Genomic DNA, 24890 nt, shown 5'->3' with positions numbered 1-24890 from the left:
AAGCCTTCTAATTGTTAGTTTAGTTGCTGTACGAAACTAACAATTGATACAGTTGGCCAACTACTGAACAAAGTGCCAACGTGGTCAGTTTTTCCTTAATTCCTTTTTATAAAGGTAATTGACAAGTTTATGATAACATCTTGGTCCTAAAAAATGAGATTTCACACACATCTGTCTCTGATAACATCACAAGGCATAAATCATCTGTTCAGTAATAAAAGCAATATTTTTTTTTACTTTTCAATTTCACATTACTCTTGAGTACTTACAAATCCCACAAGTGCAGAGGTATAGCACAAAATTTTATGTGAGGGAAATAAGCACGGAAACAAATCCGACTGAAAAATCTAAGCAGGAACATACACAGAAAACAATCAATGTCACTTTCATTATTCACAGCATTTATGATCATGGGTAAGAGGGCAATGAGAGTCAAACACTTCCTCAAATACAAGGATGAACTCATTCATCTCAATCACTTCATAATGCGTCATAATCTATCAAAAGTTGCATGCCCTCCATACAGTTTACTAATGCCACCTGAACTGCTCGCACCTCTTGTGATGTCATGAACCCAAATGCACACGCAGCAGAATTTGCTGTTCTTAACCCATTTTAAAACTTTGTGCAGGCTAATGTTAAATCCTACAATCGATATCCATACTTCACGACCCACATGTTGATGTTTTCTTGACGGGGTACTTTTACTTTTAATAATGACAAAAAAATAAATAAATACAATAGTGAATGGTATCTTTAATTGAGGTCAGACAAGTCAACAGCGGCTGGGGCGGTCCAGACCTGGCTCGGCTCACTTCCACCGTCTGGCCCACACTCAAAAGGTGTCAGTCGAGCACGTACGCCGAACTTACTAACACAAATTCATGCAAAAATGTTTCCAAAGCCGAGCCAAAGTGCACTCACCTGTTTAAGCTTTGCGTCTTGGAAAAAATACACCAAGTTTAAAAATAATAATTAAAAAAACGCCAATCGTTAAAAAGTAAAGGGGATAATTATCTTGCTTCCAGGACTCTTCCCTTCGTGGCTCCAAAAGGAAGAGCAACAACACGAGTCAAAACACCTGAGAAGGCTCCGCTTTCTTCGCTCCGCTGCGCAGCCACACGTTCGTCACATTGAAAACAGCGGGACGAGGCGACGTCAGAATTCAAACTTTCTTTAAAGTCCTCTGAAGTTAGCCTAAGGCGGGGAGCCACAGCCTGAGTGGAAAAGGTAATAATGTCCTCGGTCTTGCAGCGTCTTTATAGTCCGTGTGTGAGGAGGAAAGAGGTCGGTGTGAGCCGCGCGGTTACCTGACTCCTCTCATTACGGCGAGGCCAGCCCTCCTCACCCGGCAGCCTCATGTTTCCTGTTATTTTCCCTCTGAATGGCAGCGGAGTAGACGGGCTCACCCTGACTGGGCTTCCCTCTAGGAACAGGTTGAGATGCTTTTTTACATAGCAGTTTAAATTAACATAATATTTACACTAACCTGCATCTCTCACTTGGTGTAAAAACAATTTAGTTTATTGTTACATTAGCGCAGTAAGACCGTAACAATTATGACCCTAAGTTCTTAGAAGTACTGAATTCATATTTAAAGACAAACATGCATCTTCACATTTTTAGTTGGAGCTAAAATAAGCAGATTAAAGCGGACACAGAAAAACTGGTGCACATTGTCATATTCAGAATGTCACAATATTTTAAGGGTGTCTTAATGACATCCTTAAAATATTCACTGGTCTGTGTAAAACGTCAGTAAGGCAGCTGAAAATGCAGCACATCCAAAATGCTGCTGCAAGAATCCTGGCTAACACTGAAACAAATGAATATCACCACTTTATAAATCATTGGTCAAACACTGATTAAGGCCCAAAGAAGATTTCTTACCTAGGACCTAACTCAGTGTTTCCATGACCAAAACTAAACAAGCCGAGGTAAGTTTCTATAGGCTCTTCAGCTTTAGAGCACACTTCATGAAAACCAGAGATGGTGCAGAAACTGTTGGCTTCTTTAAATCAGGACTGAAAATAGTTTTCCACTAAAGCTTTTAATAGTAGAAAAGCTCAAACTCCATCAACCACTGATGGAGTTTGAGATTGAAGATTACTTCAGGCTTTTTAACCAGTCTCTTAAATCTACATTTTAACTTTTGTTTCTTTTATGCAGTTATTTAGGTGTTTGACATATTTAGATCTCTTAAACACTTAAAAGGGTTTTTTCTCTGCTTTGATGTTTTGTAAAGCACTTGCCTTATGAATATAGCTACACAAATAAACATTATAAAAAAAGGGGAATTTTTTTTTTTTACGACATACAATACAATGACTAACACTTTGAACATAAATTTTAAAATTTATGCCACAATTTCAGAGTTGTCGACAGATTCTCCCTCTCGAGTTGTTGATCTGCAGAGTTACCAATGCTATCTTGGCTGCTTCTGTGATTAATGCTTTGCTTGCTCTGTCTGTCACTTTAGGTGAACTCATTTTACTAATTAGCTGACTTCTGTCCCCTAATTGTTGCAGGTGTTGTCTGTTACATTAAGTCCCAATAAAATGCAATAAAGTTTGTGAGTACAGCAAGAGATAAAGATAAAGGGATATGAACATTTTGCAATGCATAGTAAGTTTATCTTCCAGTTCTTTCACTTGGATTGAATGATAGCGGCACTGAAAACAGTGGAATAACTGCCAGGGACAGTAAAGTGAAAGAGCGTGCAGTAGTATGATGATTAGCTGCCGGTCTGTAATAAAATTTTACGAGTACTTTAGATTGTTGTTATGATGATGTTTGCCATCAATGCAGTGCATGTTTTGCTTATTATTTTATAGGATGAGATTAAGCAATACACTTTGAATAAACCTCCAAGGAAACACTTCCGTACAAGTGACTTTTATGACTGCATGAAGCAATGCATCTGTTTAATATCCTTAGTTAGAAAACTCTTAAACTCGTGATTGTATGGGAAATTTTGCAGCATGTCAAAAATGAAAAGCTAAATTCTTCTGTTTATTTATTCATTTTTCATTTTGGCTGCAGGCAGAAAGACAGAGATTCAGTAAAAGAAGTTAACAGCTTTGTCTGGACCTCTGCTCCAATTTTGCTTTGTTGGCGGTAATTCAGAGTGCGAAACCTTCTGCCAGAGATGTGCTCTTACGCCTGGAAATGCAAGACGGGGAGTGTGATGGTACGTCAGTTGATAAAGACCAAGAGTCAAGTCGGGTCATGATGGAACAGGTTTGTTGTGGAAAAGCTGCCGCTTTCAGGGTGCTGTTTTCTTTACAGCGCAGTGAGAATAGCAGTTTACTGATGACTGTTATTCTGCTGATAAATACTATGTGTCTGAACAAGCACCATGCAGGTCAAAAGAAAAGCAAAAGCAGCAAAATTTCCCTTCACATTGACTCATAGTTGGAGAAGAAAGGCTGACATACGCCTACTCACACATTGTTTTGCTAACTGAGAGCCATTTTAGGTACAGCCCTTAAACTCTCTGGAGATAGTTCAGAGGTGATTGCAGATATTTCACCTCTATTGGCTAGAGACATATATATGTTTATATTTTATAAAAAGCTGTAGAAAAAGTTAGAACACAGATTTTTTCAGATTTCTATTTGATAAAAATATATTTGTTTGACACATCAGAACATGTGGAAAAATTCTAGGAAAGTCTTGTCATGTTCAATACCTTGCAAAAATATCTATTTCCCTTAACTTGTGAAGGTCATTGGTTTATACTGGATTTTGCTTAGAGGTAACATCTTTTAGATTTATTTGCAAGAAATGTACTTTTCTTAACATGAATGTAAAAACCCACAGTAACTTGTATGAATTCAGGTTCCAGGCTCTTCAGTTCCCTCTCATATACAGGCAAAGTTTCTTCATCCCAAACGGTTTATTTTAAGTTAATTGAAGCCTTTTCAAAACACCTACATATAATCTTCACATCCTCAGGTAATTACAGCCTATGTTTAAGATGGACTGCAATGTTTACTCAGACTGGTTGCAAAAGGATAATTTTTTCTTTTGATTTAGGTTATTTATTGTTAAACCAGCTGTTAAGAAAATTTTTACTTTTTGTCGCATTACACCTAGGGCGACCATTAAGAGATTAGTAGGCTCTTCCTTTTGTCCATGAATCATAGGATGATGGGGGAAACTATGTGCCATGTCTCAATTTTAAAAAAAGAAAGAAAAAAAACTGGGTCAATCTATTTTAATATATCTTTTACTACAGCTTACTCATATTTCTTTTATATTACACTTGAGCCTCGTTTTGAGCTCATTTTGTCACCACGAACAGCTTTTTTTGTTTTAATTTGGCCAAATGTAGAGTATGAACCCTTAAAATACCAAAGAAAAAAGTTCTTTAGAGATGCTCAGTATTTAAGGCACATGAAACACAGCTTAGCTGACCTGCGCTGTGTCTACTTCTATAATCCCATTTAGCTGAAAATCTGATTAATTCTTTATGTCTGAAAGTCCCAAGCTTGGCAATTTGAAGCTAAAATGTCCTTGGCTGTGATCCACAGCGATAGTATCTGAAATGAGCACATCCAAAGACTCGGCCTACTTCTGATTCCCCAAGACAAGGGAGAGTCTTTACATGAGCAGCCAGCCGGTGGGAGTACACAGGCACATATCTCACTGTATTATCCTTACAACATGGAAATAATCCCTGTGTGTGTGTGTTGTGTTTACAAGGGGAGGCATTTGGAAGTATACCAACCTTTCCTTTACAATGTGGTCTATGGGCTTTTGTACAGGAGTATTCATGTGTACAAGCACCAGCACCTTCTGAACACTGCTCTTTGTCTCCAGAGGTATGCACATGCAGCGTGCCGTTAAGAGTCCCGTTTGTGTTCATGTGAATGCAGCACACACAGGAGGAGAGACTGGCTGGAGTGGATTCAAGGGGCTTTTATTTAGAGACAATGCTATTTTGACATCACTGTTTCTTAACAGTGATAGGTTTAATGTTATATCGTGCTGTAAAAAAGTTTCTGCCCCCATGCGGATATTTTTAACTTTTTTCCGTCAAATGTTTCAGGACAAAATACAAATCTAATCTGACAAAGATAAGCTGAGTAAATTCAAAATGCAGATTTTAAATGTTTTAGTCATACATTGATTAGTTGGGGAGAGGAGTCATGTGTTAAAACATAATTGTTTTGACAAGTACTCATTGCATCATCTGGGGATAAAAAAAATAATTGCCCCGACAGTAATTATCCAATAGGGTAGTACTTATTTGCTTAGGGCCACTTTCTTTTTTTTTTGGCCAGGCAATGTGTATTGAACAACAATGTACACTAAAAATAATGAATGTATTTGATTTGGACAATATTCTCTGTCAATAGCTTTGATGTTAAAAATGTAATACTCAGCAAAACTGAATGTGATTATTATACTGTCAGATCCTTTGTTCAGTTTTTTTTTTTTAATTACGTGTTTTTTTGTGATTTGGGCTAACAAGAAAGCATCAAGTTATTGCTATTGGCAAAAGGGGGGAATATATGCTAGATGGAAAGTATAAAGGCCATTAAAAAATTTGCATATGTAGAAGAAAAAAAACAAAAAATATACCTGAAACCTTTTGTTTTATGACCCAAAATGAAATGTGGTAGTTTTGCATTAATTTAAGACAATCTGTGACATACCCAACTCCAACACACATTGAGAAATAAAACATTTTTTTGTTCAGCACTGGCTCTTGATGTAGATCACAACAAGCAGAACTGCTACCATAGATGGGGCCGACAGAATTACAGCTGTGTCGGATACATTCCCAGGAGAGCACAGGTGTATTCCATATGTGGAAGTTTGTGAATCCAAACCCCCTGCTGCATTAGACTTGTCAGTATTTGAAGTTTGCTTATGTGCACAGAGCCTCTCTATTATTTTGTCCTTAACTCTTTTGTCCAGAACTCTTCTCTTCTTATTTCTTTTAACGAATTCTTTGAACAATCATTCGTGGAACCATCATACTTCGCCTTATAAATAGTAAGACCAGAAATACATATTCAAAGCTATTTGTTGCTCATTCCTTACTCATGCAAGGGGGAGAAAAGCTGCATACCTGCAGAGCTTGAGTTAAAGCAATGGTCTTAATAAAGTAAATGGGATAGACAGATATTAATGAAGCTAATTAACACCATGCAGTCATTTCTATGAGCTTGCAGCAACTGGGTGATGTTTTCACATTTGTGGAAAGTTGTTCGTGTCATTTGTTAAGGACTGATTAGTAGACATTACTTATTATGTCTTCTTCTTCTCCTTCCACTTCAAATAGCAGTGAAAGAGGATAATTAGCTGAAGTTTTATTTTGACCGAGTTCTCTGTGTGTGTGTGTGCGGGGGTGTGCATGTGTGAGTGTTTCTCACCCAGGCTTCTGAACTCAGTGATTTGCCTGCAACGCCACTTATCACCAGCGCTTGTCTCATCTGCATTGTCTGTGTGCTTTTAAATGTGTGGGTGTTTCTACATACACACGTTCCCCCATTTGATATTGCTGTTCTTGAATGCAGCAGGTTTCCATGGGAACTATGACATCAGTGACACCACGTGATTTTATCCATAATGTCTGGGTGGGAGAGAAAAGCCACTTTGCCATGAGTGGTCCACGGTCCCTCTCCAGCTGTGAGTGATTTGTTTGAGTGGAGAAGAAGGGTGGGCGGCTGGTTCCTTACATTGTAGGAAACTGATGGGTTTTGAAATTTTGTTTTATCAAGAACAATACCAGACACAGTCCCATTTCTGAGCTTTTATCTCTCTCAACGGCGTCGTCTGATAATAAGTTTCAAAGAGACTGAACTGTCATAAATGTTGGGGAGGTAACGTTGACTTTCCAAGAGTGACAAATATTGACACAATGTAGTGCACAGTTGTGAAATGGAAGGAAAATAATTTATGGTTTGTAATATTTATTCCATAATAAAAATAGAACAAATGTTACATAGCTGCAAGCCTTTTTGGGTCTCTACTAGCTTTACACATCTTGATTTTAACATTTTTGCTCATTGTAAAATAAACCACACTTAATCAGTTAGTCAGGATTAAGATCCTCTGGGAACATCAGTTTTCAGTCTTGTCACAAATTCTCAATTGAATTTAGGTCTGGACTTTGACTGGGCCATTGTAATGCATGAATGTGGTTTGAGCTATGACATGTCATTGTAGCCGTTGCTGTGTTTTGACGTTTCTATCCTGCTGGAAGGTGATCCTCTAGTCTCAAGTCCTTTGCAGTTTTCCTTCCAGGATTACTGAATGTAACTCCGTTTGTCTTTCAAGTTTGATAAGCTTCCCTACACCAAATGAAAAAAAAAAAAAAAAAAAAAAACATTTGTAAAGTGTGACGCTGCCACCCCCTTACTTTACCACTTTACTATAGGCATGGTAAATAGGGTAACAGTTTTAGTGTCACACATACACACACACAGACTGCAGTGTTCTGCATGCATACGTAAGATATGTCTGTTCTAGTCTCATCTTAGTAGAGCACCCTTCCATAACATGTTTGCTGTTTCCTACACGTCCTGTGGCTTTATTTTTTATTTTTACATTGACTTTCTTCTTGTCTTTCTTTCCAGCATGGAAGAAAGACAAGACAAAGAAACTGTCCACAGGTTTTCCCAGGTGAGCCTTGGATCTATCTTTTGACTGATTCTTTACAATCTTTTTGATTAATGCTCCCCCTGCCTGGTCTGTCTTTCTAGAATCTAGATGGACGGATATGTCTTTGTAAGTTTACAGATATGCCACAATATTACGCTTTTGAAAGATTAATTACTGCTCTCTGAAATATTCAACATTGTTTTTTAATCTAAGTCTCATCTTAAATTGTTGATTTTATTCAATGATAGGTTATACAAGGAGATCCCACCCTTTTCAGATTTGTATTTGAAAAAATTCCACTGTTGGTCTGTTATATACACTGCCAGTAATATACATTGAAGTTTTTGAAAAAAGTTGCAAAATTTTAAGGGTTATGAAAACCTATGCAGAGCCACTATGTCAAAGTGGAATTCCTATTTTTTTTCTGTAAACAGGGTTGAAGTCCAAAGTGAATTTAGCCTTTGCCTCAGTGCCTTCAGTGGATGTCCCAGTCTCTTGCAGTGCACTGTGCATGCATGTTTAAACATTTACTAAAAGACTCACCCTCACAGAAACATGCATTTCTCATGAAAACTCTGACTGCTTTCAGTTTGCCACTGATTTATGTGTGATTTATTTAATGCAACCCAAAATCATTAAGTAATGCACATACCTGCATGTGGAATATAACAACAACCTCTAAATCCTCCTTGTGAGCTTGCGACCAGAAGGCCTGTGACCTACATATGGACATGTGTGGGTTGCATCCCACTTTTCTGCTTGACAATGCATCGTTAACCCACTTCGGGCTGTTCAGAACTGAGGTCCCAGATCACCTGAGCTCACTCGGTATAAGGCAAGGTGCTCAAAAAAGCCATAGAAGCACACAACACTGACTACCATTGGGTAATTCAGCTGCATTTCTCTCCTGGTTCTCCAGCTATAATCACACACATGCACACACGCACACACACACACACACGCACACACACACACACACACACACCAGTACTTTTACGCTCAGAGTGTGTGATGTCTCCCTTTTTTTCAAAGTGGTTTGCAGGGGTACTAAAGTGCATGATGTCTACCATTTTAGCCACAGTGTTGCTTCTACCTCTGACTACCACACACACATGATCATTTTTGCTCCCATCTCTCTCTCTTTCTTAAATTCCCTCTTCCGCTGTTTTTTTCCCTTCGCTCTTTCTTTCCCACACGCAGATGCAGATGCTCTCACACACACCTTCTCCTCCTCTCCCCGTATCCACCGGCAACTGCACCGAGCAGGCTCCCTCACTGAGCCCGTGGATCTCGTCACTTGACTAATTAGCCTGGAAGTGCTGTTGAAGATCATCATATTTAGCTTGCCGACCCAGCAGCAGAGTGCAGACAGATATAGACCAGTCTGGCTGCAGGCTGAGTGCCTGGCAGTGGGCAGGCTCTCTATCTCTCTCTATTCACACTTGGTGCCGAAAGGCTTATAAGTGGCGGAGCAGCGGAAGTGAGGGGCGGCAATGCTTTGAAAGAGACGAAAAGAGGAAAAAGAGAGAGATCGGAGCTGAGACCACAACCAGACCACACGATGCGACTTCGCTGCAGAAGCAAATCCCCTTAGACTTCTAGAGGCAGCGGCCACTGTTCAGCAGCACTGCTTCCAATACACAGAGACAGAAGGTGAGACTTTTTCAAACCACTTGCTAACCCTGGTTTGTTTGGAAAGCTGCATGTGTGCATGTGTTTGAGTGAGCAGAAGAGAAAGGTAAAGAGAGGAGTGGAAGATGTCCTCCTACAGATGGAATTCCTGCTGTGCCGCTCCTGAGGTTCAACAATGTGGGTCACAGGGATGCTCAGCTGCACACACACACACTCACGTACTCTAAAAAAGTACCAACGGTGTGCCTGCTTGCTCTACTAATACCCAAATCGGCATGCAATGAGTCCTGGAATAATAGTCACTTTTTGAGTGTAAGAAGTAGGAGAAAACCTTAGCGTGAGCATAAATGTGTGTGTGATGGTGAATCGGTGAGTGTTTGCCAGTGAGATTTTTTGCCTTTTGTTGCCGTGGTACCAGTAAAGGGCTTAAAGATGCACATAATAGTGAACAGCATGGAGAATCAGTCATGCCAGCCTTTTGCCTTATTGCTTCTCAGCTTTGGAAAAGCAGTACATAAAAGATCTTCCCAAACACACTATATACAGCGCGCTGCCTGTATGAGCGTGTGTATGTATAGATACAAGTCTTTTATCTTCTGACATAAATATTACAATTTGCTCTCTGTGGATTGTGGAGCTTTGAATCCTGTTTCTCTTTGAAAACGGTTCATGCTTTACAACAAGAGTTTATATTTCAACCTACGTAATGTATATGTAGTGATGCTGCTGCAATGTTTACTGAATATTTTTTGGGTTTGAGCATTTTTAATAGTACAGAAGCACTAATCAGAGTGTTGTGGATGATTTCTGGACCCCAGTTTTCTTTCTTCTTTTTTTTTTAAATAACAATTTTAGCCTTTCTGGGGTCTACAGCTAAGTACATTGAAAGTATTTTGTTCTATTAGAAGTTTTATGGTATTAGAAGTTTATGCTTTGCCTTAAATTAAAACCTAAATGATTACAGAATTAACATTTTCAGCTGTTTTTACCATTTTTCATTAATGACTAGAACAGTTATACGGACATGAAACAGAGATTTCTGTGTGTATTTTCTACAGAAGGCAAAGGCATTCCATGAAGCTGCAAAATGTCCAAATCCAGTCTGTTCCTTAACAATCACATCAATGCCTTGTTGCACATTTCAGCAACAAGGCAGTTCAAATGCTTTACACCATAAAGCATTTGCAAACAACTACAAATAAACATTACATTTGATCAAATACCATCATCAAAATCATGAAGCAAATGCATATTAAATATACTGATCGATATCCAAGATTTTATGACTCATAGTCAACTCTAAAAGGATGGGTTGTTAGCCTTGATTTAAAGGAACTCAGTGTTTCAGCTGTTTTGCAGTTTTCTGGAAGTTTGTTCCAGATTAGTAGAGCACAACAACTGAATGCTGCATCTCCATGTTTGGTTCTGGTTTTGGGAATGACGAATGGACTTGAATCAGAAGACGTGACTGGAAGCTTGATACAACAGCAGATCTTTAATATATCTTGCTGCTAAGCCATTGAGTGATTTATAAAATAACAAAATGTATTTGAAAGTCTGCTCTCTGAGCTGCAGGGAGCCACTGCAAGGCCCAGGACATTAGAACTGGGATGAAGTGCTCTATTTCCTGGTTTCAGATGGTAAGGGCTTCAAACAATGAAGCCACAAATTTGCTGTACAATGCTCAGCCTTCCTGTTATCTGTTGAAGTTGGCTTTTGGTTGGCTGGCCATTTTCCAGTTTAACAAAACATCCCTAATTTGGGTACTACTGGGCATCCTTTGGAAGGTGACTCAATTTGGTACCTGCTACAAAATGACAAAATGGTGAAGGGGTGAAATGACCATTACACATCCAAGTCTCATTCACACTGAACTAAAAAAAAAAGAATCATTTTCATTTTAAAAAGCTTCTCATATTTTCTGTTCTTTGAGTTATATACCCTAACAGTTTCCAGAACTAAGAGTTCTAGCATTTAGGTAGTCCTGATGTTTTCCTCATCGGGAAAATATCAGGTTTTAATGTTTCTTCACCCTGTTGGCCATTCCTGCCATCGGCTGATTTCTCTCTGCCTCTCTACTTCTACATCTAAGAGATAATGTAACACTATTTCTCAGAGGCATGTTTGACTGTCTGCATTCCAAGCTTTGTTAACCCCAAATTACCAAGAAGACTTATTGTATTAAAAGATACTTGAAGTACTAACAGATTTATTGACTTATTCATGTTATTAGTCCCAAATTTGTTAATATTTCAAGTTTAGGGACTGTTCAGATCTATATATGTATACATAGATAGTGCTGAGCTTACAAGATCAATGTGATATATTTTTCAGTATAAAGTATAAATTAGTAATCTTTGAATCTCATGTTAGTAAAAAAAAACCTGTTGAATTAAAAAGAAAGCCTCATTTTTTTTGATGGATTAAATGGCTTCAGATGTGAGGAGATCTTTGTGAAATGTTTTTTTTTTTTCAGTCTGTTGCATTTTTAATTCTTTCTTTATTAATGCACAGATTATACATTTTATTAATATTTGATCATGTTTTACTGATTTGTGGGCTTTTACATTTATTATCATTTTCATAATGAAGTCTCAGGGCCTGTTTGGACAGGACTGAAGGACTCGCCTTTTATCTATTATTCTTCATTACTCATTCAGGGCCAAAATACAAGCATGGATGCCGTCCAACCTTGTGAAGTGGAGCACTCTCCACTTCTGCTGTAACAACCGCTGATTGAGGAAAGGGCTGACGAGGCGCTATAAAGTTGGGGAGATAATTGTTGCCAAGGAGATGAGGGAATAAGCGTGATATCTGCAGTGAAAAACCAGCTGGTCCTAAAATGAATAAGCTATATACAGAGGTTTGGTGTTTTTTTTCTCTTTATGAGCAATAACAGGAAGATTAGAAAGTTCCCAACTCCTAACAAAATGTTTTTGCTGCTTTAATCAAAGACGTATGATCTGAATGTCTTTTGAGATTTTCTGCATATAACGAGGCTGACATTATTTAGTGCGAGTGCGATCATTTGCATGCCAGAAACCCCAAAGCTTCTCATGAGCTCTTACTCTAACTCTCTGCTCCTTCTCCTTTTTTCTTTTTCTCTTTGTGATCTGAGGCTTTATTCTTTTCTTTCTACCTGTTATCCAACTATCACAATTATTTCCCATTGCTGAATTTGCTTGCTTTTTATCTCACCATCCACACTTCTGTCTCCAAACATCTGCATCATGACTTTGTCTTTTTCTCTTTCTGTCAGGCTTTTGTTTTTGATCATCACTCCTCTGTTTCCACTTTAGATCTCCTCCTATCAGCCTCATTTCCTCCTCCTCCATTCTCCCATTGCCTCCCTGTTCGGTTTGTGTCTGTATACCTGAGTGTGTTTTATTTGTTGTTTTTTTTTTTATGTATCATGCAGGATGTACCACTGTGTGCGTTTTTGTACATCTGCAAATCTGTGTGTAGCAAAAAGCGTAGGTGTGCGTTTGCATAAAAAAAAATTGTTTTTTTTCATACCTTTTACTCATGGTGGGTAGAGAAAGGATTCCCTATTTATACTCTAAAAGGATTTTATGCAGAAATGCGGGACACAAAGGCTATCGGAAATCTAGACTTATGAGTGCATGGTATGTACATTATTCAAATTGTCCTCAATATGCTAGTTAGATACATCCTGCTTCTTTTGTTCACTGTAAAGGGTTGATCCTCTGTAACTGTTGCCATTTCTGTAAATCCTCAGAAAGGCAACCTTTATCTGGTAAACTACGATTACACGTAGTTTATTTTATCTGTTTAATTATCACAGGATTTTACGAATGCTTCAATTATTTAAAGCAGAAAGAAAATCAGACCATCACAAGAATGCTACAGTCTGAATCTCACACTTCGAAGTTAAAGATATGGTTTTTGATGAAATAAGCAGATACTTGAGAAAAGGCAAAACTGGCATGAGGGATGGAGTATTTCACTAAAGTTTCATATGTTAGCACAATATATGATAGTGATCATTATTTTTCTTCATATCATGCATGATCGATACACAAAAGAACTGAGGTAGAATATTAAAATAAAGAAAATGCAGAAATTTAAAATAAAGTATACAAAAATAATTAAGAAAATAGACAGAAAAACATATACGATAAATTGCAGTTATTTCCAGTAAGCTGTAAAAGGCATCAAAATGTTTAAGGCTTCACCAATAGGAATATATTCACTGTAAGGAGAAATATGATGGCTCAAATTAAGCTAAATCTAAAGTAATAATTTGCATGTACTTTTTCAGAGCATTTGGTTTATGTCTTAGCATCATGTTTAACATTCCTAACTGAGTAACAAAATTTTGTTGACATTATTTTGTTTATAACACTCTGGTAATAAATGAAGGTTTTTGTTTCTAGTGGTGGTTCATATGTTGAGGTGACAATTTTCATCACTTCTTTATAAAGAGCAATAGATTGATATCCAATGAAAATGAAGTGAAATGCTAGAAGTAGTGAGGCATTGTCAGCAACCCAGTTTCCGCATCCTCTGCCTCATCCTAAGCTTTTGTGACACCTGTGGGTCAGTACAGCAGAGGAAGTGATCCCAGGCTGATGTGAAGACAACACAGATTAAGGAGCCAAGCAAATTGCCCAAAGCAACAAATCACCTGCCCTTCTACTTTTGAACCTGTCTCAATCTTTAGGAGAATAAATAGCTCTGTTAAGCCGGAGAAAAACAAGAGGAATGTGACTCTGAGTCAATGTATTCATAAATTCATCCATCTATTGTCAAAAATGGTTTTGTAGAGATATCACTTACCAGAAGAAAACACATTCCTTTTTACCAGTGACAATATGCAACTGATACTAGGGGAACCCAAGACTTTTCCATGCCAGTGAGGTATTACTGCAGACAAGGTCCCAATCTACCCATCTGCTCCATCCTGCCGTCACTCATGAAAAAGATACTTGAAACGTCTGCATTTAAGGGAAAGATTGAACCTCAACCTAAAGGGAGCGATCCACCTTTTCTGACTGAGAACCATGGCTTCGGTTTTAACTATACTTTTATTGCATGGCTATGCATTATATTTTTATTTTACACAAAGATAAATACATGTGATAAACAAAAGCGTTACATTGAACTTTATCTCCTACAGATGATTGACAGTCAGCGACCATCGCAGAGGAGGCCCATGATGAACCTTACCGCAGACAGAGGCCAGTTGAAAACCAGCACCTACATCGTGCCCTGTTTCCTCTTCGTGGAGGTGAGCTTGAAATAATATTCCCCACAGTGATCTGGTTCGACAGACAGAACATCCCTTTGGGTTGTGGCAGAGAATCAAGTTAAAACTGCCAGGTACTTTGGTAGTTCTGAAAATATCCAGGAAGATTAAATGCCATAAAGAACACTAATGAGCATAAAAAAGAACATTTTCCATCCTGTGAATGTTCTCTGCTTGTATCTCTATCTCTCAGCCTTTGATGCTTTTCTCATGGCAGATTAGCATGAATGACTGTCAGCTGCAGAAATCAGATGGCAGGCTCTGTTTTCAGTTCACTGACTCCAAAAAAGAGTGATTGATTTGGATGAATTAACACAAATGGGTAATTATCCTCAGCCCATGAATCACTTAGTGATAACGTTTAAAAGGATGGTGAAGGGATCTATCGTGGAAGTCCTCTCCAAAGCTTTCTTCGCTCATCATTTCCTGCTCCTCTCCCTCTCTCTCTCCCTCATACGGCTCTTCATTTCTCTGTGTAATCCCTTAATGACCTGGCGCAGCCCTTGTGGCCTTTGCTAATATTTCCAAATTTATTGCCCTAATTAAGAAGGGAAACCCAATTTGGCCATCCCATGCTGCAAGTTGTGTGAACCACAGCAATGATAGTAGGTTGCGTTGACGTAGCTTTTCGCTGTTGTTGTTTAAGGTCTACAAAAGACAGTGCAATTACAATGCTGCAGAAAGTTTAATGAGCTTTCAAATGTGCAGAGCTAATGTTATCATCTCCCTATTGTGCTTTTCAACTCTTGTCACGTTACAAACTCAAACTTTATTGAATTTTATTGGGATATTTTTGTGGAAGAGCAACACAAAATAGAGCATATCTGCACTATATTTAGGAAATAAAGCTCTTCATGGGTTTGTATCTTTTGGCTTTGCACTTCTAAAAACTGAATTTTCTTGCCCATTCATCTTTGTAAAACAGGTCAAACTCAGTTTGTGTGGAATTTTTTCAAGTTTTTCCACAGATTTTCAATTGCATTTTGATGTCTAGACTTTACACTCTATTTCATTTTACTATTTGCATGGGTATGCTTTGATCTGAACTGCTCCATTGTAGCTATGTTTGTTCAGGGTTGTCCTGGTGAAAAGTGAACCTTCGCCTTTCTGCTTCTAACTGTTTTTTGTTCTTTATGTAGCTCCATCCATTTTCCCTTTAACTCTAACCAGTTTAACTTTCCCTGCCAAACAAAAGCTTCCCCACTACATGATGCTGCTACCGCCATGTCTCACATTGAGATTGGTGTGTTTAGGGTAATGTGCAGAGATTTCTTCGACACAGTTGCATGCAGGCCAAAAACATTTAGGTTGTTTTATGACTGATAATTTTCTTCAATTATGGCTTTCTTCTTGCTGTTTTTTCACAATAATCAGATTTATGGATTATGACAGGCAGATTCTCCCACTTGAGCAGTAGATCTCTGCAGCTCCTCCAGAGTTACTATGGGCCTCTTGGCTACTTCTGCCAAGAGGCCCAATCTGCATGTTGGTGACCAGAGATATGTTGATAGGTTTGCAGTTATGCCATATTCTCTGTATTTTCAGGTGGTGGATTGAACAGTACAATGTGAGATACTCAAATCTTGGGATGTTGATTTTCAACTTAACTCTTACAACTTTACCACAGCTTTATCATTGGGCTGTGACTTGCACCTTAGTCCTTCACAGATATTATGTGGCTTCTGAAGGTTGTTAGCTGCACTGGATTTTATTTTGGGTTGTTAGAGTAAATGTGACCACGGCTTACACTGTCTATTTATTTTCCATGGAAATAATTTTTAACAAACATTATGTGTAGTTTCACTTACATTGATTAATTATGCACTACTTAGGTGGTCTATCACGTAAAATCTCCAGAAAATAAATCAAAGTTTGTGGCCGCACAAGGGAAGTATGAATATTTTCTTAAAGTGCTATAATTGTGAAATGCTTGGACTTTCATACTGAAGATATAAAAAAAAAATCCTGCAGGCTAGGAAAAGAAAAAGATTGGTTGAGAAAACTTTTGAGATAAAAGCCCAAACTTCTGATGTTTTTGAAAATCTTGTCTCATTTCACGTTTGATCTTTTTTTGTAACTGAGTTCAGCTGCAGCGACAGCCTCCTCTTTAAAAAGATCTTTAGAAGAACTTATTTCGACCCTGTTGTTTTTTTTGTCTGTTGGAGCTCACTCGTAACATCCTCTTGAGGTCCTACGATTGCTTTTCAACAGTTCAGACAAACCACTACTGTTACACTCTTCCAACATAAAGCCATTCGGCGCAGCGTTTCGGGGGGGGGAGTTTTTATTGCACAAATTTACAATTACTCATAGCTTTGCATATATTTACCCCTCCCCTCCTACAGTATTCTCTTTGATGCTCTCCGGAGCCGTTCACAGGCGGTCTCCTCATGCAAGTTCTTGGCATCACTTTTCTTTAACACTCATTCACTTGAGTAATTACATCATTTGTACCAGATCGCTCCATTTTATCCCCCTTTTACATAAAATCTCATCACTTCCTCCACCCACTCAAGCCCGTCTTCCATCATAACCTCTCCCTGTTCCTCAGTGCTTCTGTCCAGCTTCATCTTTTCTCTTGAGTCTCCTTTCCCCTTTTTTTCAGATGTTTCTTTTAGCTCTGTCTTCATATTTGTGTCTCATTAATGTAGATTTTGTTCTCAGAGGACCCCGTTTGTGTGCTCACCTCACGCCACAAACTGGAGATAAAAATTCAAACCCAGGATGGAATTTTCTTCCCATTTTTTCATCCTTGTTGGAGGCTTCTGCCTCTGTTTGCGTTAGCTCAGACGCAGCCAGAGGTGAATCTGGCTTGACTTTAATCACTTCGTATGAACTAGACTGAAATCGCACGCATTGTGGTGGTTTAGTAAAGGGTATTTTTAAAATTCAATTTTAAAAATGAATTTAAAATTGAATTAAATTCATCTTCATCTGTTTTCTTACAGAAACCGCCTGCTGTTGCATAGCTCCCCCCGGAGGGCACTCTGTCCTTTGTTGCTACATTAGCATCTCATTATCTGCTTCTTTTCTATTCAAATGCCCTGTGTGATTCCTGCTCCTCTCTTGCCATCTTGATGATGATTCCTTTTCTCGTTCCGTCTTTATCAATGCAATCTGGTTCTCTGCTGCTCACACTGTATCGCTCACCCTTATCTTTGTATCTGCTTGATGATCATTTTCCTGTCCCTCAGTCTGTCCTGAAGACATTTCATCACTCCTGTTATCTGAGCTCTTGTCTGCAGTATCTGACTCTGATCAGCTCTGTTTCATGTCTTTATCTTCTGTCCCTGAGTGAACGCATTATTTTTCTGATGAAAAATTTCATTATTTCTCATTTAGAAGTGTGCGCCTTTTGTTTAACATATAGAACAACAGTAAAAAGAAAACAATATGGAAAGATGATAAATCCTCATCTCACCTCCTCTCTTGATGTGGCCTTATAATGGCACCCTTTCCGACGTTCCTCTTTAGAGAGTCATTTTGATACGACGGCCTCGTGGGAGGACTTTTGCTCAGAACTTGATGTCATCAGGGTCAGACGGACTGACTGTGAAAATCTGTTCTAAAGCTGACTCATAAATACCCTGAAAAAGTATTCAGACCCTGGGAGTTTTTTCATATGTTGTCACACTACAACCACAAAAGCTCAGTATATTTTACCTTTACTTCATATCATACAATAAATCATGGAAAAAGGAAAAAAACAAAATTTTTTCATGTTTTTTCAAAATAAAAATCTAGAGCATATGAATCGGTAATATTTTAGGTTGTTAACCTGTTGGAAAGTGAAGCTCTGCCTAAGCCTCAAGTCTATACAGATGCATTCTACACCTTTTTAAAACATTTTCATGTGTAAAAAATTTAGACAGAAGTTTATCATTTCTTTCCATTTCACAATTACCAGCTACTTTGTGTTGGTTCATCTCATGAAGTCCTACGTTTGTGGTTTTAATGTGAAAACAGTCAACAGGTATGGGTATTTTTGCAAGAGAGTTTAAAGACAAATATGATGTAAGGGGAGAGGTTTTCACTCTGCCGTTTAGACTCAACATTTCCAGGGAGGCATCTGCTGTTTCAGTTGTAAGATATCGTATTAATCGCTCATTGATTGCATCATATCCCCCCGGATCACAGCATGCAGGCTTCCCAGCTTCACTGCTGCCTGAACTGCTGGCTCAGACAAGTCGACTTTCCTCCCTGTCAATCCTTCCTCATGCCTCATTGGCTGCTTCCTCCCATGGCTTTGTGAGTTCTGTAAAATAAACAGACTGCTGAGCATCAGACCAAATCATATTTCAGCTTTACAGCCTATGCTGTCTCTGTTAATTCTCAGCACATCTGTTATCCTCATCTCTTTTATAGTCAATTATAACCTCTCTCTTCTTTGTAATTTTACAATTTTAAGCACACATTTGATTTCCTACTTTTTTCATGCACAACAAATTTGCATATTATCTGCACATTAGTTCTAAAAGAGAAACACATTCTTTGAATTTTCACCACATTTATTGAGTTTTGCATTATCCCATTCTTAATGATTCACTATATTATATTTAGTATTTATTTATGTTTAGGTGAGATAGATGATAACGCACAACAATGAGCCCAATGCGTTCATATACAGGGATGGATTTGATCCTTCAAGTATTACACTTTGTCTCCAACCATCTTACCATCAAATCTGACCAGCCTCCCAGTCACTTCTAAAAAAGAAAAAGCATCACCACAGCAAATATCTCAAGAGATGTCTTGAAGTGGATTCAAAGATCAGGACTTCAGCCTCAGCAATATGAGAGTTACTGTGATATGTTGTGGTGAAGAAGGAGCTGAGCCAAAGGACAAAGCGTTTGATTCTCTCATCCATTCATATTCCATCCCTCAGCTATGATCAAGAGTAAATTTTGGCAGCAAAAAGAAAGTCCCACATACAATCTGTTTAGGAGTTTTTCTGGGCTCAGGAAAGCAGAACATGCAGGAGGGTTTATGGTAACTTTTAGGTCATAGTTCCCTGATAAACACGAAACCAAGGGTGATAAATCATTCATCCACTCCCCTTTTGTCATTCACATCTCTCATATTAATCTGGAGTATAACTAGACTTTGTGGTTTCAGAAGATGTTGCACCATCACATCATATTTCTGTGCCTTTCATTTCTTCTTCATCTGGCTATGATCCTCATACAGGATGTCCAGATACATTAAGTGCTTCAAAACAAAGTTATTCTGTTGCAACCTCAAAATATATATCTGCTGGGGATAGTGAGGCTGTTTGGCATGAAGACCAGCATCCTCACCAACTTCTACAGGTGTAGCATAGAGAGCGTGCTGGAAAGCTGAATGACAGAGCGGTGTGGGAAAGCTCCTTGCACAGCTGGAAAAGTGAAGCAGGAGGCACATGGCAGTCTGTCTTCCATCCAGGACATTTACTGCAGCCAGTGTCTGTGAAAGGCACACAGCGTCATTTAGGACCACAGTCATCCAGCACACAGACTTCTATTGCCATCTGGCAGACAGTATAAGAGTCTGACTGCTAGCACCAAAGGACTAAAAGACAGCTTTTACCACCACGCTGTCAGGCTCCTTAAGTCAAAATAAACTGTGCTAGAGCATTGCATTGTTCCTCATGTCACACAAAAATTCATACATTTTGCCCTGTAAATGTTTATATGTTTATTTCTGACATATATATGGATGTGTATGGATTTTTTGTTATTAAGCATCTACATTGTGATGGTTACCATCTGTAGCATATAAGATAGATGACACTGTTTTGTGTTGGCGTGTCCGTGTGTGTGGTGAATTGATTGGTTCTTCTTGTCGGCAGCATTTCCTCGCATGGTTGTTTGTCTGTTCAACTACATATGACAAATTGTAGTAATATCTTATGATATATTACAACAATATATTTATTAGTACCTCAATCAGATTGTGTGGATCAGCATATTTCTCATATTAGCTGGACAGTGAAGGATCTTCTTCTGTCTCAGCTTTGTTTGCTCCAGCAGACTGTGTGTTATATCTCTGTGTCACTCTTTCAATCCTGGCAGGACAGTTTGCAGAGCTTACAAGTTTGTTTCTACCTATAACTATGGATCTGAGACCTAATATTGGTAGGTCAACTTCAACCTTGTTGGATGGATGGTAGTTTTGATGTAAGAATTGCTTTCATTACTCCACAGTTGCCAACAATAAAGTGGGCTTTTGCTCCATTTATCTATATCCCCATCTTGGTTCAACATCTCCTCAGTACATCTATTACCTTTAGGTGATTTATTTGTTGTCTGTTTCAGCACAGAGACATACATTGTCTGTCTCTGTGCCATCAGAGATGTTTGTGCCATCTCTGATGGCACAAACATCAAATCTGTTCTTTGACACAAACAACGGATTTGAACCACGTTGTTTGTGCCAAATCAGCAAAACTTAGAAAATCTTGAAAATGTAAGTCATTTTCAAATGACCTGTAAATGACCCGGTAGGTCATTTGAAAATGCACCTTCATATTTACATGTTTCTCTTAAACCTTGCTGTGATCAATTTGTGCACTATCAAAAGCTACCAACTGCACACAGGGAAGGTGACAAATCTTGACAGGACAGTAATACAGCTGTTCAGGATCATCCTAAATATAGTTATTACACTAATTTCTCAGTGTAATAACTATCCTCCTTTTCTTAACTAGAATTTCTTGCATTGATTATTTTTAAATACCTCTTCCTCTTCAGCACCCATACCGTCACAAAGAACCTTCACCGGTTCATTCTTACATTATTTCCTACTTTCAGCTCGTTACCGCTCAGACTCCATGAATAACACCTGCCCGTTTTTCTCTGCCGCACTGGGATCTCTCAATGCTCTGGGGACACTTGTTAGTCGGGCTGCTTCCAACTTGTTATCTTGTTTAAAAAAGAGAGACATAGGCATGAGAAACCCATATATATCACAATATTCTACAATCTCCTTTTATGCGCAGGCATTAAAAGAACTTGCCTGCGTCTGAGGTGTAGTCGAAGTCAAATGATCTCTGCTGAAATAAAAAAATATGATCGTCTCTGCAGCGAGTCTGTAAAATAAAATTGACTTGATGGTATGTAATCATCCCTCAGTGTTGCTTCTTTCTAAGATTCATGCTAATACAAGATTCAGAACTACACATTGATTCTTTCTGCTGCCTGTGCTGCTTGTTACTCAGAATATTGTGAACTTACTAATGGAAAAAGATTATATATCTGCTGCTGAAAGGTTTTCTATAATAAACTAAAATCCTTTAGAAATGTGTGGTGTATCAGGTAATTGTTTTTTCCTACATGAAATGGTTCAAAACCCTGATCCCTGTTTTGAAGGTGCTGATTTTCCACGTAAAGTGTTCTATAAAACGCCAGCATACACAGCATGATAGGAAACAGCATTACAGCAGCTTAACATAAATAGCTTTTCAATGCTAAAACAATAAAGGCCAGTGGAAAAAAAGAAGTCAGAATGCTGTTTCACTTTTATGTTGCGGTTCTTAGGAGAAATCTGTATCCCGAGATTAAAGCTTTACCAAAAAGAAAGATTGGACATTTGCCACATAATTCAAATGGGTGTATTTCTAATGGAGAATAAACTCTTTTGATACAAAAAAAATGAGTGAATGAATTAAGGTGGTAAAGCAGATTCAGTAAACAGGGAGAAGAAGCTGGCAGAGACATGAAGGAGGAAGAGAGTTTGCGTTAGTGCCCATAAGATGGGTGACTCCTTTGCTCATCCACATTGCCATCGTCCCCTGCATTGCTTTGCTTTGTATATTGCTTTTCTCACCCTCTTTCTGTCTCTCATGTGTCCTTATTTGCTCCTCTGGAGCCACTCTTGTTGTTTTTTCTGCACCCTCTGATTTATTTCCCAGTGGCACACTCAGCTTTGCTCTGCTGCTTATTGTGATCAGTTAATGTCTCTTTAACAGTTTCACCCATCTTTTATCTTCCTCCAGTTCCCCTTTATTGCCTCCCAGTGATATATTTTCGACCCTACCTCTCCCTTTAGTTCACTTCTTTCAGTCTCATCTGCTTTTCTTTCTCGACTTGTTTGAATGCAATCCACTGCCACTAGGGGGCAGTAAAGCCTATGTATTGTAATCACCAGTGTTGATTTGATGAAGCTCAGTTTGTGTGTTGCCCTTGTTTGTCTCAGCAGTCTCATGCGGCTTCTTCTATTGAATATGGGGCAAATGTAATGACTTTGGTGCTCAGCATTAGGCAGCTTTTCACTCCCATATGTCAGCATGCAATTTAAAAAAAAAAAAAGAAAAAACAACCATCACTGTCTAAGCCTGTTTGCTAAAAAATGTAGAATTAAGACCATGGCTGCTGTCAAATACTCACATGCTCTGTTCACACCAGCTAGTAATTATGTGTGCTCATCTGGGAACCAGATTTGAAAACCAGGGGGAGAGGTGCCGCCTCATCTCAGGCTAATTTTGGGAAGATTTTTGTGACAAAGACAACAGAGGAAGTAACAATAAAAACTTGCAAAACCAGCTTGACACTGGAAATAACAGTTAATGCCAGCTTTTGGAAAGATTTGAGAAGATATTTAAACTTGCATTAAATTTTAGATTCATTGTTATTGATTCCTGCAAAGCCAGTCCCAGTAATTAATATGTAAAGATCATCTTAATGTTTATTTGGTCAGTAGCTATAAAAAGTTGAATCCATGTTCATGTTTTAAACATTAGATTCACATACCATTTTCTTTTAGTTAAATAAAGACACCGGTTTTGTTAGCAGGAAAACAGAGCGGCTCGAGTCTGGTTCATCCTGACATTCGTAGTGCACCAGCGGGGTGCTGTCAACTCAACACCAGCCATTGTCCACAAATTTCTCACCCTCCTTAACCATGTTTGACTTTATCAGTTGACTTCTCTGCCATCTGGCTGCTCCCCACAGCCCAATGGTGGACAGGCACCGTTTACTGCGTATGCAAACCCAGTTTGGCCCCAGGAGACATTAGTGATGCCCCATCTATTTTCGCCTTGCTTTTTCCCTACCTAAAATGCTCTATTATTGTCACATTTTATTTTCTGCGTCTTCAGTCCAAGGGCTTTCTGGGCATTTTCTTCACTTTCTGTGACATGATTTCTTCCTTTTGCTCGTTTTCAACTTCAGAGGTATTAGCTTCAAGCTTTTATTAGGCTGCCTGATTAGCTGAAATTGAATACTTTTTATTGATCTTTCTCATTCTATATACTTATAGAATCTGTGCTGACTGTATAATACAACCTTAAATTTAATTTAATCCATTTTCAACCAAACACCCAAGAATATCAAGTAGGGAGAAGATAAAATGAAATTTGTGCAACAGCTGAGCTGCAACATTTATGATTATCTGCATGTTCTTCAAAGCTTACATTGCTGGAAGGATTTGGGAAATTTGAAAGTCAAGTTTAACATAATTCTGCAAAGAAGAGAATTGACTCGGCCCCTGATCTGTTATTTCATTACACATTTACAACAATCACAGGCATTTATTTATTTCCCCAAACAGTTCAGCAGAATTTATTAAACTGGTAATTACTAAATCACAGGATAATAAATCCGATCAAGCAGCATGAGGCATGTGTAAATGTCTGCCAGAGTTAATTAATATGTGTATAAACTGCTGGTAGGAGAAGAAATCAAAATGGCAGCCTTTATTAAATGTAGTTTGAGTTCTTGTGAGAACAATATGGCAGACTTAGTGTATAGTTAAAATGGTGCCTGTCATTTCAAATTGGCGATGGTTAGAAAAGAGAGGTAAACCCGGACATGTATTGGTGTGTTTGGCTTCATTCTATGGTGAATGTTTTGAGTATAAAACATGTCCTTTTAAATGAAAACTTTTAGAACATGGACAAAGTGAAAACGACAGATAAGATCTTCACATCAGGAAGTCTGATTAAGACAATAAAAAGAACGTTGGCATTGCTAAACACTTATTTGCTGGTCTGGCTATGATGCCACCTGGACAAATACAGAATTTGAAATAAATCAGATTAATTATCTGCTGTCATTTCACAACATTTTAATTAGTTGTTGGGTTTTAGTCTCTGACCAAAGTGGTATTTTCGTCAGACCCAAAAACTTAGCAAGCAACTCGGTCCCTTTTAGAAAACCAACGTCAACTATAGTTGGAGTTTTTGTCATACTGACAAGACGTTTAGTTGGAAATTCAAAGAAGCACTCGCAAACAAAGAAAAAACACATAATGGCGTTGATCCTCTTACCTTCTGTCTGCAGAAGGCCTCCATTTATGCAAATTAATATTCCAAGGAGACTGCAGCGTCGCCTTGATGCTAATTAAAGACCATCAACTTGAAGTTGCTTTGACCTTCAGGAGTATTTAGTAAAACTTT

At 38.4% G+C, this 24890-nt stretch overlaps 2 protein-coding genes across 4 annotated transcripts in view; one reads left to right on the top strand and one right to left on the bottom strand.

Moving 5' to 3' along the window:
* LOC102216785 (paralemmin-3-like) overlaps nucleotides 1–1380 on the bottom strand; it is a 39489-nt gene extending 38109 nt beyond the window's left edge. The window contains exon 1 of the mRNA XM_023334571.1: nucleotides 925–1380. The gene's annotated coding sequence lies outside the window, so the exon portion shown is untranslated. The remainder of the gene's footprint in view (nucleotides 1–924) is intronic.
* A 1784-nt stretch (nucleotides 1381–3164) lies between these two features.
* The window catches only part of LOC102233866 (phospholipid phosphatase-related protein type 5-like), a 59750-nt gene continuing 38024 nt past the window's right edge, over nucleotides 3165–24890 (top strand). The window contains exons 1-4 of one of the 3 annotated variants that reach the window (XM_005809066.3): nucleotides 3165–3240; nucleotides 7593–7638; nucleotides 8818–9270; nucleotides 14390–14500. In XM_005809066.3, the coding sequence (XP_005809123.1) occupies nucleotides 14390–14500 (111 nt within the window). In that variant the 5' untranslated portion in view covers nucleotides 3165–3240; nucleotides 7593–7638; nucleotides 8818–9270. Of the gene's footprint in view, nucleotides 3241–7592; nucleotides 7639–8766; nucleotides 9271–14389; nucleotides 14501–24890 lie in introns of those variants that run through there. The other 2 variants (XM_014472518.2, XM_023334415.1) reach the window with 2 other exon arrangements.

This window comes from Xiphophorus maculatus, chromosome 5 (genome assembly GCF_002775205.1).
Source record: "Xiphophorus maculatus strain JP 163 A chromosome 5, X_maculatus-5.0-male, whole genome shotgun sequence".
Lineage (NCBI taxonomy): Eukaryota > Metazoa > Chordata > Actinopteri > Cyprinodontiformes > Poeciliidae > Xiphophorus > Xiphophorus maculatus.
Note: the sequence above shows the minus strand (reverse complement) of the source record. Positions and strands in the feature narration are given on the sequence as shown.